We start from the raw sequence: 17,355 nt of genomic DNA on the forward strand, positions 1-17,355 counted from the left end.
TTTGATATATAATTTTCAAGACAGACATATAACAAAAATGTGCTTTTATTGAATATAAAGTTATATTATATTACGTCAAACCAACCCTTTGGAAGATTCAATTAAGCCTATTCTTGTAGTAAAATCATTCTCATGGCAGAAGCCACTCAAAAACTTGAAAAGAAAACTAAATTAAAAGTAGGCATATGTAAGAGAATTCGCAATTTCTTCGCAATGGTAGCACATCTAATAGCCATTGGATTCACAGGATTTATAATCTACGAAGCATGGCCTGGATCAAGTGAGTTTGTGATTCTTTTTTTTTTCTTAGGCCAGCCAGGGCAAGTGTGCCACAGTGTCATACCTGTGAGAGACGCCGTGACCGGCCGCGAACAGACTTGAACCCTTAGCATGAAAAAGGTCAATGAGGCGGTGGTAGGCCTAGCCTACAGTAGGGAGGGGATAGGGAGCACATTGTCCAGTTCTTGCCTACATGTATCAAATAGTGGTTAGAAGCGGGTTCGTAGAAGCTTGCACAAATTATTTTTAGCAGTTGTGATTTGTGTAGCATTGGCCCGTGTAAGTCACTATTTTAATATTTTCTTCTTTTTTAGGTCTGTTCTCCTGGCATCCCACATTGATGACACTTGCTGTAAGTATGACATCAAGTCACATAAAATTTTGCATGTAATGTATAAGGTTGAATGATGTTATTTGTTTTAATGGATTATTGGTAATGATTGCTATATAAGCATCATAATACCAACCCATCTCAACTTCCTCATAATTCTCTCCACAGGTATTTCCCCACATAAATGCCAGGGCAGGGACCTTACAAAAACAGGCAGCAATGTCGGCTTATAAGTAATTTTTCACAGCCTTATTTTCGGATCTAAATGCAAGGTGCTTAAAATATGCAATTTCTATACTCAAAAAGAGTGAAAGTAAAATTGGAAAAATAATTGTGCAGAAAAAGGTGTGTCAAAATAATAAACCATGTGAGTCATTGTTGTTGCACAAATTACTGAAATGATTGCAGAAATATTTAACAATAAATTTTATTTGGGTGAATTAACTATTATTTATACTGTATTTTTATTATTTTATTTATTCTTTGATGACTATCTGTCCTCCAACAGTTTGCATTTCTGATGTTTGAAGCTGTTATCTTCTTCTCACCTGAAAGCTCTCTCCTTCCACAAGCCAGCAGAAAGGTGAAAACCAGCTACCATTGGATAACAAACACCAGTGCATTAATCGCTGCTGCTGTCGGATTTACCGTCATAGTTGTCAACAAAGCAATAAACGACAAGCCACATTTCAAGTCGTGGCACGGTTTCTTGGGCCTGATCACTTTGATTTACAGTGTAGTACAGGCCACGGGAGGAGTTCCTATTCTTTATCACAAGTTCTTCGCTGGAAGATTTAAACTGGGTGATCTTAAGTTGTACCACGCAACCTCTGGACTGATTCTCTTCTGTCTGGTTTACGCTACGCTTGTTCTTGCGTTATATTCAAACTGGTTTACTGGGAAGGTTACCGGAATCTGGTGGTATGTAGCTCTTGGTTGCCCTGCATGGCTAGCCCTCGTTGTCATGAATCAAGTTACATCCGAATATCTACCTCGAGCCTTGAAGAAGCCCTCTCAACAGTACTGAATACTGTACTTACATAAAATATTGCTTTTAATTTTTTTTATTGATTGATAAAATAAGTACAACATTTTTACCCATAATGTACAGGTACCTTGTACAAGGTTATCATTAGGCAAGACTTTTTCTTATATCTGATTAAGCAAACTTTATCTTTACAAGGTCTTCTGAGGATTGTGGAGAAATATTTAAAAATACTGTAACATTTTATTTTCTTAGCAAAATGTTTTACCAAATGTTTCTAGGTGGAGGAGAAAATATAATTTAATTGATGAATAAAAAATGATAAAGTATGAAAATAAGTCTCCTCTTAACCATCAGTATAAATTATGACTATTTTCCAAATTATAATATTGATTAATTAACAAAAATGGATAATTAAATTATGGATTGTACAGTGTTAAAGATGCTATTGTAGGTGCTATCACAGTTCTTGTTGGTGAAATAAAGTATAAACAAAAAATAATCACTCCTTAACCATTAGAAATATAATAATGGCTTTGATTATTTTATCACCAAATTAGGTTATTAAATGATAAATAAAAAATAAATTAGTTGTAGAATACATGTGTACAGTGGTAAGAGACGTTGTCAATGTAAATGAGGATTTATATTTATTTTATTCCACATGGCCAAGTAGTATTACCAATAGTGAATTAATCACTGTCCTGTTAGATAGTTGGCAATCCCTTCACATGACGCACATATTATCTGCACTAAAGGGTTTATCAATCTACAGTTTTAGCAAATTTATTTATAACTTTTCTCATGTGTGTATTTTGGTGAAGTATACAATTTTACTGAAAGAGTAGTGTAATTTATTAATTACCCGCTACTTTCACATCAAAATTTGTGAATGCAATGTTCCATCATCAAATTACCCATGTATGTACTGTATATGATTTATTTCTATTGTGTAAGTTTTCATATGTTTATTTGTATTGCAAATATTCTGTATTATATCCATGAATTTGTATGCATTACTAATGCTATTGTAAAAAAAAACCTCAAATTGAAACCCTGGGCTTCTTTGTTTTTTTGTTTTTTTTGTTTTTTTTGTTTTTTTTGTGAACTTTGGTTGGGCTTCTTTTCGAAGATAATTTTGCAAACTAAAAAGAAGGGCTTTAATTTGAGATGGGCTTCTTCTCGAGATTAAGCCCATCGGGCTTCTACTCGAGGTTTTACGGTACTTTGGCCTGTATACAGTAGATTATAGTTGGTGCTATGTATCTAGCAAGATGACTTAATCTAAAAAAATCTTTGAAATATGAAAAAAAACTGAAATTTAAATGAAAAAAATCTATTGAAGAGTATGTTTAAGTTGAAACCCAATGTAGTTGTTTAATCGAATCTGTTACTTCCATTCACTCTCTAGTGTGTTACTGCAAAGTTACCGTACAATCATGGACCCATGCGAAAATATATTTACTATTACTGTGCTAGCTACAGGCTTAGTAGCTGTCTAATAGGGTTCAGCCTTATTTCAATGACTTCCCCTTTATACCATATGGGCGAACGACGATGGCTTGGGACTATAATGAGAGGTTTCTCACATCTGTTCAATTCTTGTTGATCGGATCGAAATACCGTCCAAAAGACCGTTAAACCTCCAGTGATTGTCATGATGTATTCTATTTTAATATTTTATTTAATTACCTCCACTCTCTAAAGGCCTGTTTACACTATGACGATAACGGTCAACGATAAAAATCTAAAAAGCAATTGTTTGTAGAGATAATAAAAGAAAAAAGATAGGTTTTTCACACTAGCACGATTCGATGACGATTTATCATGTATACGATAAAAAAATATAATTTCACAAATCAAATCAAATGACGTCATAGTCATGGGAAAACGATTAAATCGTTTTTACTACTACGATTTATCGTTTCCCCATGATGATGACATCATTTATTTGTTTTGTGAAAATATTTTTTATCGAATACACGATACACATTATTGAATCATGCTAGTGTGAAAACTTCTTTTTTTTTTTTTTTTTCTATGTAAACAATTGCTATTTAGCTTTTTAACGTTGATCATTATCGTCATAATGTAAGTAGGCCTTTAGCCTCATTAAAAGACTTCTCTTTCGGCGTGGGGAGCAGCCCACCTTTATTCTCATTTTCTCAGTCAGGGTTTAACTAGCCAAAAACAATATTTAGCAATTTGGCTAATTCAGTATGAAAATAATTAGCCAAATAGAAATTTTATTAGCCAAAACAAAAGAAGAATTACAGCTTTAATTCCATTAGCCTTTTGACTAATTTTGAATTAAAATATTTAGCAAAATACAGCTTAAACACTGCTCAGTATATATCTCATACAAACATACTCTTGTTATAAGCTATGTATACATATGCATACATATACACACACATACATACATACATATACTCAAAGACTTAGTTTATCAAGAATCTTTCTATCTTGTAATTGGAGGATGTTCTTGTTGGATGCGTATGAAATGCGAAAATAAAAAATAAAGAAAAAGACTTGGTTTTCATTGTATTTTTCTGTCTTAACTTGCAATATGAAAGTTGTCTTTGTAGTAAAATATATACTTTCCAATGTATACTCTAAAAAATCAAACAGTAAAAGTTTATGTGAGACAGATCGAATAGATTTTTGGCTAATTTCAGCAAGCTGTCTACCAAAATGTACCAGTACGCGATAGCCGTGCTATAGGCGTTACCCAACATACATCATATTGGTTGTTAGCCAATTTATGGGTCTAAAATTTAAATATAATTTAAATAAAATAACTTAATTTAAACAGGGAGGGATTCAAATATTGAATTAGCTCAAACACAGTTACGATTCGTACATCTTTAAATCAAAAAGACAGAATTCAATTAAATTTCCTTCTCCATCTTCATTAAGTCTCTAAGATGCGCAACATTCTATAAAAAAAAAAAACAATGTTGACCTAGTTCTAAAGGAAGTGCAATTTACAGTATTCATTTCCTCGAACCCCTAACATGATTTTAACGATTGATCAAGTGCAGGCCTAATTATTGGTGAGGAACAGTTATCTGCACTCTATAGATTTGTAGGCCCACAGCGACGTATGCGATAAGGAATCACATAGTAGATTTGTTATGGAGAACACAAGATTCAAGATTAAAACTTATTTTAATTAATTTCTGGAAATTCCATTTCACTACCAATAGTGAATAATAAATATGATAGGGCCTAATAATTATAATATCTGACAAAAACGTTGTCTCTATCGGGATTCATACACTAATTCTTCCGATTACCATTTGGATACTCAGCAATTGTGTTATGAGGTCAAGAATATCACCCATGGATTTATCATACGCTTTTTAAAAGAAAGTATTACATAATGCAAAGAATAATAATCCAAAGGTGATAATACATATGTTTTTATGAACCGTTTTTCTCAAATAGGCCTATTTATTATCATCAATAATTTGAAAGTATCACGATATGTCAAGATATTTAACTCTTACTTCCTTATTAATTCCCCTTATTTTCATACGAAATTGAATATGAAAATAAAATAAAAATCATTGAAATGATTTTTGGCAAGATTGAAACCAGCACAGACACCATACCCATAAATCGCTGGTGCCAAATAAACTCAGCTTAACGCACGGTAAGGTAAGTACGGTAGTCTTTTTAGGACAACGATTTGTAGTTCGCGCAAAATATCATTAAAACATAGATCTCTTCTGATACGTACATGGTCAGATCAATTCTCAATTGTTTAAATTCCAAGTTACCGAAAATTTCAACATTTTCTGATTGAATTACATTAATAAGAGATATTAAAATTTATTTGCCTAAAAAATGTAAAAAGCATGTTAATAACGATTTTTTTTGTAAATCTATTCTGTATATCTGTGAATATCTCTGTGAATCACCCACCCACACTTTTCCTTTAAGTTTCGTTGGTGACGAAATGTGTCGTGCTTCCCCGTCAGAATGGGAGCTTTTCGCAACCAAGAGGGGAGGGGTGGGGGCTTCCCCATTCATAGGCATATGACCTTAAATCTACAGATTATATCCTCAATCAATACCGTACTAATCAATCAGTCGTTCATGTTTCCAATGTGATGTCATTACTATTCGTTTCAACTTTCGTCATTGCTCGCATCACTACAAATTAAGTTTATTTATTTGTTTCGGTTTTAGTTACTTTTGTTGCCTTGTTTTATTTTTGTATTTCTGTGCTTTGTATTTGTTAAATAAGGATGCACCACACATTGTGTGTGCCACCGATGGAAGGTGCAATTTCCAAATAAAAAATTATTTGATTGATTTGAAGACCTACCGTATACGATGTACGGTGTAACGGGTATTGGGTGCCAGTTATGAAACAATATTTGTGTATACGGTATATTAAGCCAATGGTAAATTATAGTTTGTGTATGAATCCGTTTGGGCGTACGGTATACACAGTATGGTGTAACGTGTATTTGCTTTGAAAAGCCCTGTACAGACTATTAAATTTTATTTGACAAAAACATGTGATATGCGCCGGCATATCACATGTTGGGGAGGGCTGTTGAGGGAGCTTCCCCTTCCTCCCCCCCCCCACCCTCCGTCGGGGAGAAAAACTAGAATTCGAGAAAAAATGTAGGCCTGTTTGTATTTTTTACATATTTTACTATAAATCGATTAAGTAAGCAATAGAGACTCCTAAATCGTCATGGTTTTTGGGGCTTCGCCCCCGTGGGACACTTTCGAAAGATTTTGGGTGACGCCTGACAACGCCCACTTTTTTCGTCGGGGACATCGGACCACCCCACACCCCGGGCAAATCCGGGCTCCACCCATGCGTAAATACGTGATGGTCTCACATCATGACCATATATAGGCGCACATCATGACAATATATGGGTTATACAACAGCTTATTTTGTAAAGAACATTTGATAATACGGACAGAGCTTTATGCTGTAATTGGGTACCAGATTAATTATGACACATGCCAAGCATAGTATAGCATAGCATTATTCAGCCTGTTTGGGATTTCTTGACGCGAGTCATCCGCAACGAGGCATGCGACACCCTCACCTTTCCAACCATCTGCGTGCCTCAATAAGGAGGAAATGGCAGAGATCAAAATGCGCCCGCCGTCCTTAACATACCAAAGATTTAATGGGATTGGGTGGACACCCCTGACACAGTTGGTCTAATATAGGCTTCTTAATATTTTATAGTAAAGCATTGCAGTAATGTTTTGTAATTTCATATGTGGTACATTGTTTTTAATAAATAGCTAGACGACATTAATCCACATTTACCTGTTGACAATAATATTGCGAGATCTCATCTTGTGCACTGATTGAACTTGATGAAGCGCGTCGCATTATTTCCCGTGCAGCACCAGGGGAGGAGGCAGGGCATGGGTGATATTCTTCAATTTGATTTTTTGTCCCCAGCGGTATATTGTAGTCTATTGATCCCCAGAATCTTAGAAGCCCTTTGGGGACCATCGTTACCCAAGCTCGTAATTGCTTGTTCCGGTCGAGAGGCATTACAAAGTATACCAATTAATACTATTTTTTGTAGGATCGCTTGGCCACTACTCCGACTGAAGGATTGGGGAAGGCTCTTTAAATCGCGGCTATTTCCCCAGTCAGTTTAGGTTCGCTCCGCTTGCATTGTCTCCCTATAATTCAAAAACGTCAATCATTGTCGTCATCAACATTATTTCCATCTGAACAGAAACAGTTTGGAATTCCAAGAAATTCAAAGCCAGACTAGGGAGAAAAAAACAGTAAGGGCCTACCCTTTCCCCCCCCCCCAGTTTTTTAATGTTCAAAAATATGTCTATCTTATAAATCGCGCGTTTCGTCAAACACCCTTCAATGTCTTCTAGGTTCAATTGTACAACATATAAATGTTTTTCCTACGGAGCCTGACTCGAAGTCATAAACGTTTCTCTTAAGGAAAGTGTAGCACCAGAAGGAAAAATCTAGGGAGCCGGAACCCCCCTCCCCTCCCACTATTAAACCCCCACAAATTCCGTCTGCCCCATTACCAAACCTTTGGAATAATACAACTGTAATATGCCTACTGTATTCGCCGCTTTAACATTTCAATAAAAAAAAGTTGTTATTGCGATACAAAGAATGCGTAGACGTGTATTGTCTATTATGCTACTGATAATTGAAGTGTGGGCCTACCACGGCTTAAATTGCATTCGTTCAATTATACCAGGCATTCTTCATGCCCAGGTAACCTGGCTTCCGTTTCTAGTTTCCTTGTGAATTTAAAAATGTCGATAGAGCTCAATAAGAGGGTCATTGACCTTATATGTACACGAACATGCCTATCATTGTTTTCACCCAGTACGCATTCTTATATTTAATTGGCTATTGCAAAAAAGTACAAATTTATTGTGATCACAACTAAAAGATTTGAAAGGAATTATAATAGACATTTTCAATCTGTGGTGTTGGCCTGCGGAAGTAGACATATATTGTGCTCTGCTGCGCACTGAATTAATATGTGGCTCAAATCACTTGTAAACACATTCGCAATATGTTTTGCTGGAAAAATGCCATCACGGGTCCAGGTGTTGAAATTACGAAATATGAAATGAATTTCCTATCAATCACATGATATTTGGTGCATTTCAGACAAGTGTGGCGGTTGTTATGGTTACTATCCTGGCGTAAGAAACTTTAGAAAAGGCCGGAAATAGGTAGCTGGGAAACTGATTTGATATTACCTTGAAATATCCTCATTCCAGAACTTGTTACCCAAAAAATACGTGATAAATATAACGTTTCATAGTTTATTTTGTATTATATAAAACCGACACCATGTGCATTATTCAGACACCAAAAAACTATCGAAATAATATGAATTAAATTCGTTGTGTGGTCTAAGTAGCATTGGTACTCTAAACCGTCTTACGGAAATGCAGAAAATCCCCGGTTCTTTCTCACTCGTAGATTCCGCCTCATAGTTCACAATTTATATATAATTTATATTCAATTTATATACTGTATATATTTTATACATCATGTTTATTAGGCAACTAATTAAATTCGTCTCACGTTTCAGTAATATACAAGGGTCGCTAAATACCTCATCATCCAATGGATCGGGACATGACCCATTTGTTACTGTCCGTCCCCCAATCTGAGAATATTTTCAGACGTATATTGCATGCGATTACTGTCGAGGGCGTGATCGCCAATCAAAGCACAGCACATGCCCACTCGTTGGATATAGGCTTTGGAATTCGATGTGCTCAAGATATGAATACTGGTAGGCCTAAGCATTTTGGTGCAATATTACTTTGTTCAAAATGGCTCAAACCAGATAAACAAAGAATGTTTGAGAACGTTATCATTTCATTCGTAATGTTGAAAACATGCTGAGATCGTGTTTGCTAACCTCTTCGTAATTCTATACTTAAACGGATGTTTCCTCAAAGGACGCTATTTCAAGAGGTTTAGTTATTAACAGATCAGGTAAAGTGTTTAGCAAGAGTCTGTCTTGATTATTGAAATAAGCCTCATATACGTACGTGAATACAAAACATCTATTATCAGTAGTTCGTTTTTCTTCTACAATTTATTTATCAATTATTAATGAATGGTTTTAATAAGTCGTTGTAGAGACTTAAATTTGTATATAATGCCGAAACACTTGGGAAATTTTGAATAGCTTATTTCAAGAGATCAAGTAAGTTATTTAACTTCCAAAGAAGCAGAAATTTCTTTCGCTGATTTTACAGACATTTTACTAGAAAAATCCTTAAATTCATTTCCAGCCAATTTAGGCCTAAGGATCGATGCAAAATAATACAGGAAAGGTATTATGTTACATATCCGTTAATTAAAGGGGATTTTTTTTTTCTAATTCAGGTTTTTAATTGCCTTTGGTTGAGGCATCGCGTAAAATGAATACTTCCGGACTCGCAATCAAACTTAAAAAATTACCAATTAAAACAGGCCCAGGAATAATGCGCGCTTGACCCACAAACGTCTTTACGTATACGTTTACGATGTCGTTTTATGGTACTTTAAGTGCAACATCCAAAAGTCAGGGGTTAGCAAATTGTCCGTTACGTTAATTTCCCGCAATAATTTGCTTTTCCTCTACCTCCTCAACCCTGGAGCTCACTACGGTACATGTTATACCGGGCACTCACTGTATGAAAATGCAATGCCACGACGTGCGCGCAACGGATCATTTTACGATCCGTTCAGACTGCTAATCAGCAGACGAGACGTTGCGCCGTCTAAGCCTAGTTTCCTTAAATCGCAACACTGTCGCTACAGAGTTTTCAGTTCCAATCGCAATGACGATTTGACCGACCAATCAGCATCACCGAAGGCTGTCGGCGATAGCGTGTAGCGATTGTATGGAAACCAACATTTACTCTCACAGGTCGAGTTGGATTCATCGGCCGACGGCCGTACGACGCCTGGCTTTAGAGATTTACGCGAACACCTTCTAGCAATCAGAGGGCTTACGTTCGTGCTCCACATCATCACGATGTTTGTATTTCAACCATGCAAATGACGAATGAGTGTCAAGTCAAAGCTCCCATGACAGACAAATGGTTTATCAACATTCGACAGGCCTGGGACTTGCAACGTGTACACTTTATTAAAACTAACATGACACCTTTTTACGGAAATGACGAAGAAAATAATGCCAATAGGCCTAAGCTGTAAGGGGGTTTTCAACTGCTGTAATTTAATGGGGTGAGGGTTGAAAAGTAGGGGAATCAACAATGTTTGGCTCCTGAAAGGAGATTTCAAAAATATACTTTGATAGAGTGGATAAACAAATGTAGAAAATAATAAATAGAATCTACCGTATGTTTTAGGCTTTCAAAACTATGGCCTAAAACAATTTAGAATCTCCCTCTCTTTCCCCCTCTCAGTGTTCGATTTCACTTGGAGGGAGGGGTATAGAGTGTTTTTCTTTCATTCTTTAAACCAGGAATTAACAAATGTCACTCGTTTATATAGGGAAACATAAAGTATGTCCACTGAACTAAAGCATTCTGAACACTCTCCAATATTCAACCACATAGCCTATGACATCATAAAATTAACGAATATAATTTGTTTTAATGAAATAATATGTCAAGCGAGTTATATACAACATCATAAACCGAAATGGTTCATTTAAATATCCATACGCCTCCTTTTCGGCATGAATATTAAACTATATATATGCCTAGAGTCTAACGAACAAATTGTAGGAATCATGTTTTATAAGGCCTACACTATGTTATTATGTCTTACACACATTGCAATGTAAGATTAATAAATTAACAATGTTTCCACAAATGGTAACATCATTACAATATGTACTTTTTCTCATAGCAACGGAACATTCGCTTCCGAATCAAATGCAGAAGACAAAAAAGCATATGCGCAACTGGCACTGCCACAAATGTTGTACAAACCGCCACGATACTGGTCTTCGTTTCTATATTCTTCCAATCTACCCAATCTTTATAGAGATACGAATCCCCGTATTCATTCGTTCCACCGAATCGATAATAAATGTATGTGAATATGATGTATGCGATTACGACGAATGACGGATAGACAAAGTGGAAAAATCGTACGGGAGAGGCCGTCAGAAAAAGATCGAGAACGACGAGAAATAGCGCCACTCCGTGAACATGAACATTGAAGACAGTTACTTCGGAGACAGTGCTATCAAACTCGATAATCCAGTACATAGCGGTAATGATTAAGACCAGGGAAAACGCACAGCTTTGCAGAATCCATGTAAGTTTGAAATACCATGGCAAGGCGGTCTGAAAACCGTAGTATTGCTTTCGATTTTTGCTGATCAGTTTCTCACCAGACACAGTTGAAATATGCCTCATCATCTTCGGTGGCGGGTGATTATCCGCTTCGGTTACCGGTACATTACTATCACACTTCTCGCTTAATATCATGGAATCCCGTGAAAGCTGAAAACTATCAGGTCCACTATCAGCATAGAGCATTTCATCATTTTTGGTGTCCTTAGTTGAGCCTAGTAAAAATTTTAAAAGAAATAGCTGAAATGACTAAGGTTAATATTATAGTAACATATCTGTATCTAGGCCTACAGTACCGGTACTTATAAGGCTTTTTAAATGAAAATAGTTCACGCACTTTTTTGGTAAAATCAAAAAGAATCCTGTTTTAACTAAATCGCGCCTGAGAAGCACAATGGGATGCGATACTGCAGCGTGCAGTAACTAAAATCCTCTGTTTATCCACACAAAATTAGTATAAATCTGTTAATAATAATTAATTTATTTCAGAGACTATCTTACTTTAAGGTTGTTAGTTTCCTTCTCCAATTAAAAGACGCAATTAAAATATCCAATATTCTTCGCATACGCATTTGTTGCCTTGAAATTTACAGCAAATAGGATTCATTTACGGAAATTAATTATTTTGTTAAAGGACAAATCACTGACGTAGTATCTTAATAATTTATTACCGTATACTGAATTGATGATTAAAATTTATTACAGTATACGGGATTGATGAGAATTTTGGATATAGTATTAATCAATGATATTAACTCTTAATATGTGGACATGTATAACAGATTTAGTGTATGACAACATGGAAACCCTCGATATAAAGATCATAAAGGCCTAAATAGAAATTGGAACGTGCACTGACAATATGGATTAGACTATGGAGTAAAGACCCACACACACAGAAGATATAGAATGTGTTATATAGGCCTACTATTATCTACCATGGGGTTCACCAATTCACCGATACAAGAGCAGTATGAAACAAACTTCGTAGAAAGTGATACCCAGCAAAAACCTTTACACTTTCATTTCATTTATGAAAATGAACAAATAAAGTTTGAATATAGAGTCACGATGGCTTATATCACTCCTTTGGCGTTTGTTTCAATATCAACATGATAGGGCCTAGAATGTTACCGTAATATAGGGAGTTTTCGCAAACTTATGAAAATGATAACGAATACGGTTACGTCATCAATTTTTTAGACAACAATTCTCCTACAGTAGAATATCTGTTACAACGTTGGCGATTCATGCCTGTTTTAGACACGAATGACGATAATGATAATGACGTATTTGTATTCGTTATCGTTTTCGAGAGTTTTCGAAATCTCCCTATTGTCAAGAAAAGAAGAAAACGTACATTTACAGTGTACTTTAACGTGATGATAAAAATTCGACAAAGCAGCCATAATGAAATAGAAACTCAGGATCAAGTAACTCCAATTAGAGATGTAGATAAACCATTTCCATCGAACTGTTTCTGCAGTATGGTTGGTGAAAAAACGTCTATCATTCCACATAAAGGGGACAAGAATGTTCCATGCACACTGGTATACTGCTATCAACACTCGGTAAGTGACGTACGAGGCTGGTTGTCCTGGCCATGGACACTATAATAGAAAAAAAAATACAGTAAATCAATATTATGGAATTATCTCAAACTTATGTTTTTATATCGATTTTATTTTTTATAATATCAAACAAAACGAATGTATGGTTCTCGCTCACTGTTGTTCGGGAAGAACGGGGCTTCCGCAATATATTCAGGTATATGCCTATCAACGAATAGGTGAACTATTGATTAATATAATAATAATAATAATAATAATAATAATAATAATAATAATAATAATAATAATAATTTTGGCTTATAACGTGCATTATGCTAAAGCCTCAATGCGTATAAGCGCTAATAATGCGCTATGTATTCTTTATACAGTATTACATATAGCATAAGCAGAAGTCCAAATGTATCCCGAATAACCTGTACAATCACAATTAATCATCACTACGAAACATTCCAGTGTTTTTATACTTTCTACTTCATTCGATTCGATGAAAGTGCGGTATCTTTATTCTTTTCAATTGATGCTGAATATTTTCATTGTTTTCAACTGATGCCGAACTAATTTGTTTTAAGAAAATATTTTCTTTCCAGTCGACAGGTTTTTAAACAGCATTATGCATTTTTCTGCAATTAAAAACCGGTGAGAAAATAATACGGTACCCATTGCAAACTTCTTTGTGTAAACACGGAGGAACAAGCCTTGCTTAGTACAAACAGATACAGTAACCTAGCTAAATGTAGAACTATCGACGCACAACTATTCGGACGACAGTTTGAATGAAAAAAAAACAAAAAAACAGAAAGAACCTCGCAACCTTTCCAGAAGTTAATTATAAGAAACAGTTTGTCGCTTCGGATATGTGTTTCAACTAATATGCTTGTACCATGCTTGTACATTGTAACAAGCGAAATGGCAAAGCGCAAATGTCAAGATGAACTTGAAACAAACTCGGTCAACTTTCACGCTATGGTACTTTGTAAATAAAAAAAAAGAAATAAAACTCTTATAGACTACATTAAAGTTAATGATGCGTTTTTATTACGAGATACGAGAGCCTTTCGTTTATTTTGTTTATAATAAAATAAACTCCTCTAACTATCATACATTATTAAAATTAATAATATGACGATTATAACCATTATTACGAAAACACTATTATTATTTTAAGAATATGACGATATTACTACTGATACTGAGTACTAAATGATAAAAAAATGTTAATGGTGTTTATACATGTCATGAACTGAATCAAACTAAAAGCGTTCTTGTGTCTTGTCAGGAAAGGGGAGGGGGTAGTTTACCTGGTGGGTAGAATTTTGTAGAATGGGTTGATGAGCAAATTTGGCCTTCTATAGTATTTATTACCAATCATGCTGCTATCGAAAATGCTGATATCGAAATCATCACGAATTGCAGCACAAAAAACTAACAAGGCCATGTAAAATAAAACAATTGGTTAGCATCCCCCCCTACCATCAAAAAGGCCACCGACCCATTTTTTTTTTACAAACTCCATTTAATATGTTTGTTTACCACCCGTCTGCACGCTAGCCAGACCACTTGCAGTTCTATGCTCTATTGTTGGTCTATAGGCCTATACTGTAGCCACATGGCATCCATGATGCCTGTTGTGTTGAGAAGTGAATTGTGTGAGATTATATAGAGATAATTGCATTATGACACTGTTATTTTCATGTTTGCTGCGAAAGAAAATAAAAACCTCCCTCCCTACCATGAAAATTGATAACATAAGGATGCTAACCAATTGTTTTATTTTAAATGGCCTAACAAAATAAGAAAAATTGAGGCTGAAGTAAAATGTCCAATGAGATTTTAATTTAAAATTTATTTTAAAAACCAACAAATCATGCTAGTCATATACAGTGAATTATTCATGTTTAAAAAGTTTATACCTACGTAATACCCTTCTATATACATTAATATCTTTTATTACACTTTGAAAAGTGTTTATATAGAACAAACTACCGTACTGTAAGAACAATTGAGCCTGAAATTGGCCAAAAATAAGAACACTGAGCGTGGGGCAAAATTTTACTGGCTCTTTAAAAGAAAAGTGTATTTGGCAATGGAGTGATGCCTTCCAGAAATGTAGGCCAATTATTGCATATCCTGTATGCCATATTCCTTCTAATGACAATACCAGCTTGGAAACCCGACGGTTCTATAATGAACCTGTGTAAGGTTAATGCGACAGCGGTTCACTGGATAAATTTAGTCTATATGGCCACCTTGACACAATCGAAATAGCATATAGTTTTAATCTGTTTGTTTTTTTCTTGAAGTGTGTTACGTTCGATTGTTTCGATGACCGACTCAAAGAACAATATTACTGGAAACGGTTGACACATAACCGGCCTACCGGTATTAAGACCTATAGCTTGTCTGGTGCACTGTCCCTACACCAACAAGAAGTGACTCTGCATCATTGAACTTCTTATATCATAGTTGCACAATACGGTACTGTCCGATACATTGGATTGGGGCCTTGAATAATGAAGGAAAAATGAGATAAAGATAACTCAACCATTTACAGAGTTTACAAACCTGTCTCTTATACACATCTAGATGTGTATAAGAGACAGCTGGTATACTGCTATCAACACTCGGTAAGTGACGTACGAGGCTGGTATGCAAAAAAACAAATACCCGTATGAAGTTGAATGTTTGTTGATAGACACTTGAAAGCCATGTACATGTAGGCCTCTATTATACAGAGAACGTTCATGGCATACAATAGACTGTGGGTTGTAAACGTTCACAATACATCATAGACCTCCGTAGTGCAGGCCTATTCGTTGGTTTCGTCTCTGCTGTACATCAGCGATATTAAATAAATTTCACATTACAGAATTCAGAAATGATAACGGCTAATAATAACATCAGAATAAAAGTGTTCCTATGGCAGTGTCGAAATTTCGTCGGTTTGACTGGACGGTTTATTTTGTGAATAGTGAGCCTGATAAGTCTAGCGCTTACCTTTCATTTTTCAGTCGAAAAAATAACATAATACAGTAGTTATAAAGTGGTTAAATAATTGTCACGTTAAGCCTATCCGCAATGTTGGGGGTTTGTTTGCAAAAGCTGCCTAACCCTGGGATCTATCAGGGTAAAATTCAGGTCTCCTTCTCTCTAAATAAAGACAACCTCAATTAAAGACTAGACCACTTTCCGTGGTCCCATCCCAAATCAAGAAATGTCTTTTATCTTCATTATTTTAATTTGAGACCAAAGCTGTCAAATGGAAACCATGATCCCAGAAGTGGTCTTTAATTGGAGGGAGACCAGCAGTAGCCTGACTGATAGAAATTCCCGAGAAGAAAATTATAAGCGGAACTGGAACACAAATGTTTAATGGAGAAAATGAAGACTTGATTACAACGTCTCATCGGTTAGTGACACATTGGAGGTAACACCATGGTAGCACGTACCCATTGACAACTTACCCTAGGAACGGTAAAATCCTCCAAGACTGCTCCTCTGCATCCAAAGTTTCTGACACTGAATTCTCCACAACGGCCACACATGATTACAAAATATAAGTGTTTTAAACTGACGCCAAAGAAAGGACGATCTCCGTGAAATATAGAAGATGTAGATCGGGTCAAATATATGCGCACATTTACACACCTGTCCAATTACTCTATTACGATCGACGGTATTTAAGATATTTCTTAGGTTATTAAAAATGCCTAGATTCAAACTGACACTGCGGTTTTAGTGTGTGCGTCATGATAAGAAAAATATTGTAGACCGTTGACTTCTTGAAACAAAAATCTTTATCACGAAGTTATAGTCCCTGACGAGAGAACTGACGTCAATACATCGTCCTGAACAATAATATAGGTGATACCATGTTAGCTAGTACGTTTCGATATGCCTCTTCCGGAGTTCTCTACCAGCTAAGCGTGCAGCATTTCCGACCGAACTGACTGGATTAACTCAAAACTTAGTTTTTAACTAGCGATTTTTTATTCTTCACTCATGGAAACCACAAGGGGGCGCCTTAGCTGCGTGCGACCACAAGGAGTATCGGTCGGAGTATCGCTCCCTTAGGAAATACAAAATTCCTTAAATGTATGGACATTATTTTGGAATGTAACATACAAACAATTTTCTTATGACCATGATCTAATTCTCGTATGGATCATAGTATAGCAACTACACTGTACAGTACTTGACGTTGCCCTCGGGTATTGAATAATTTCGAGACAACTGATGAGAGATACCAATCGAGAATAGATTTTATTTTTGACTTCACAATTACGTTATAATGATCAGAACGCCCTCAAGGTATTCTGACCTTGCCATTGATGGAGTGATTTTAATCTTAAAGTGGCAGTCAAACCGCGAGT

The 17,355-nt window shown here is 35.7% G+C and overlaps 2 protein-coding genes across 2 annotated transcripts; one reads left to right on the forward strand and one right to left on the reverse strand.

Moving 5' to 3' along the window:
• The first annotated feature begins 118 nt into the window (after nucleotides 1-118).
• On the forward strand, nucleotides 119-4,126 carry LOC117115663 (cytochrome b561 domain-containing protein 2-like). The gene is made up of 3 exons (XM_033259556.1): nucleotides 119-280; nucleotides 594-631; nucleotides 1,119-4,126. Exons 1-3 carry the CDS (start codon nucleotides 133-135, stop codon nucleotides 1,635-1,637), a joined length of 705 nt encoding a protein of 234 aa, XP_033115447.1. The 5' UTR covers nucleotides 119-132; the 3' UTR covers nucleotides 1,638-4,126.
• Nucleotides 4,127-10,209: 6,083 nt separating this feature from the next.
• On the reverse strand, nucleotides 10,210-17,093 carry LOC117115673. The gene is made up of 3 exons (XM_033259577.1): nucleotides 16,447-17,093; nucleotides 12,775-13,024; nucleotides 10,210-11,629 (listed from the first exon to the last, which is right to left on the reverse strand). The coding sequence occupies exons 1-3, from the start codon at nucleotides 16,525-16,527 to the stop codon at nucleotides 10,938-10,940; spliced, it is 1,023 nt and encodes a 340-aa protein (XP_033115468.1). The 5' UTR covers nucleotides 16,528-17,093; the 3' UTR covers nucleotides 10,210-10,937.
• Nucleotides 17,094-17,355: the final 262 nt, after the last annotated feature.

Source organism: Anneissia japonica, unplaced genomic scaffold (assembly GCF_011630105.1).
Source record: "Anneissia japonica isolate Jap-2015-1 unplaced genomic scaffold, ASM1163010v1 scaffold288026_len309160_cov177, whole genome shotgun sequence".
NCBI lineage: Eukaryota > Metazoa > Echinodermata > Crinoidea > Comatulida > Comatulidae > Anneissia > Anneissia japonica.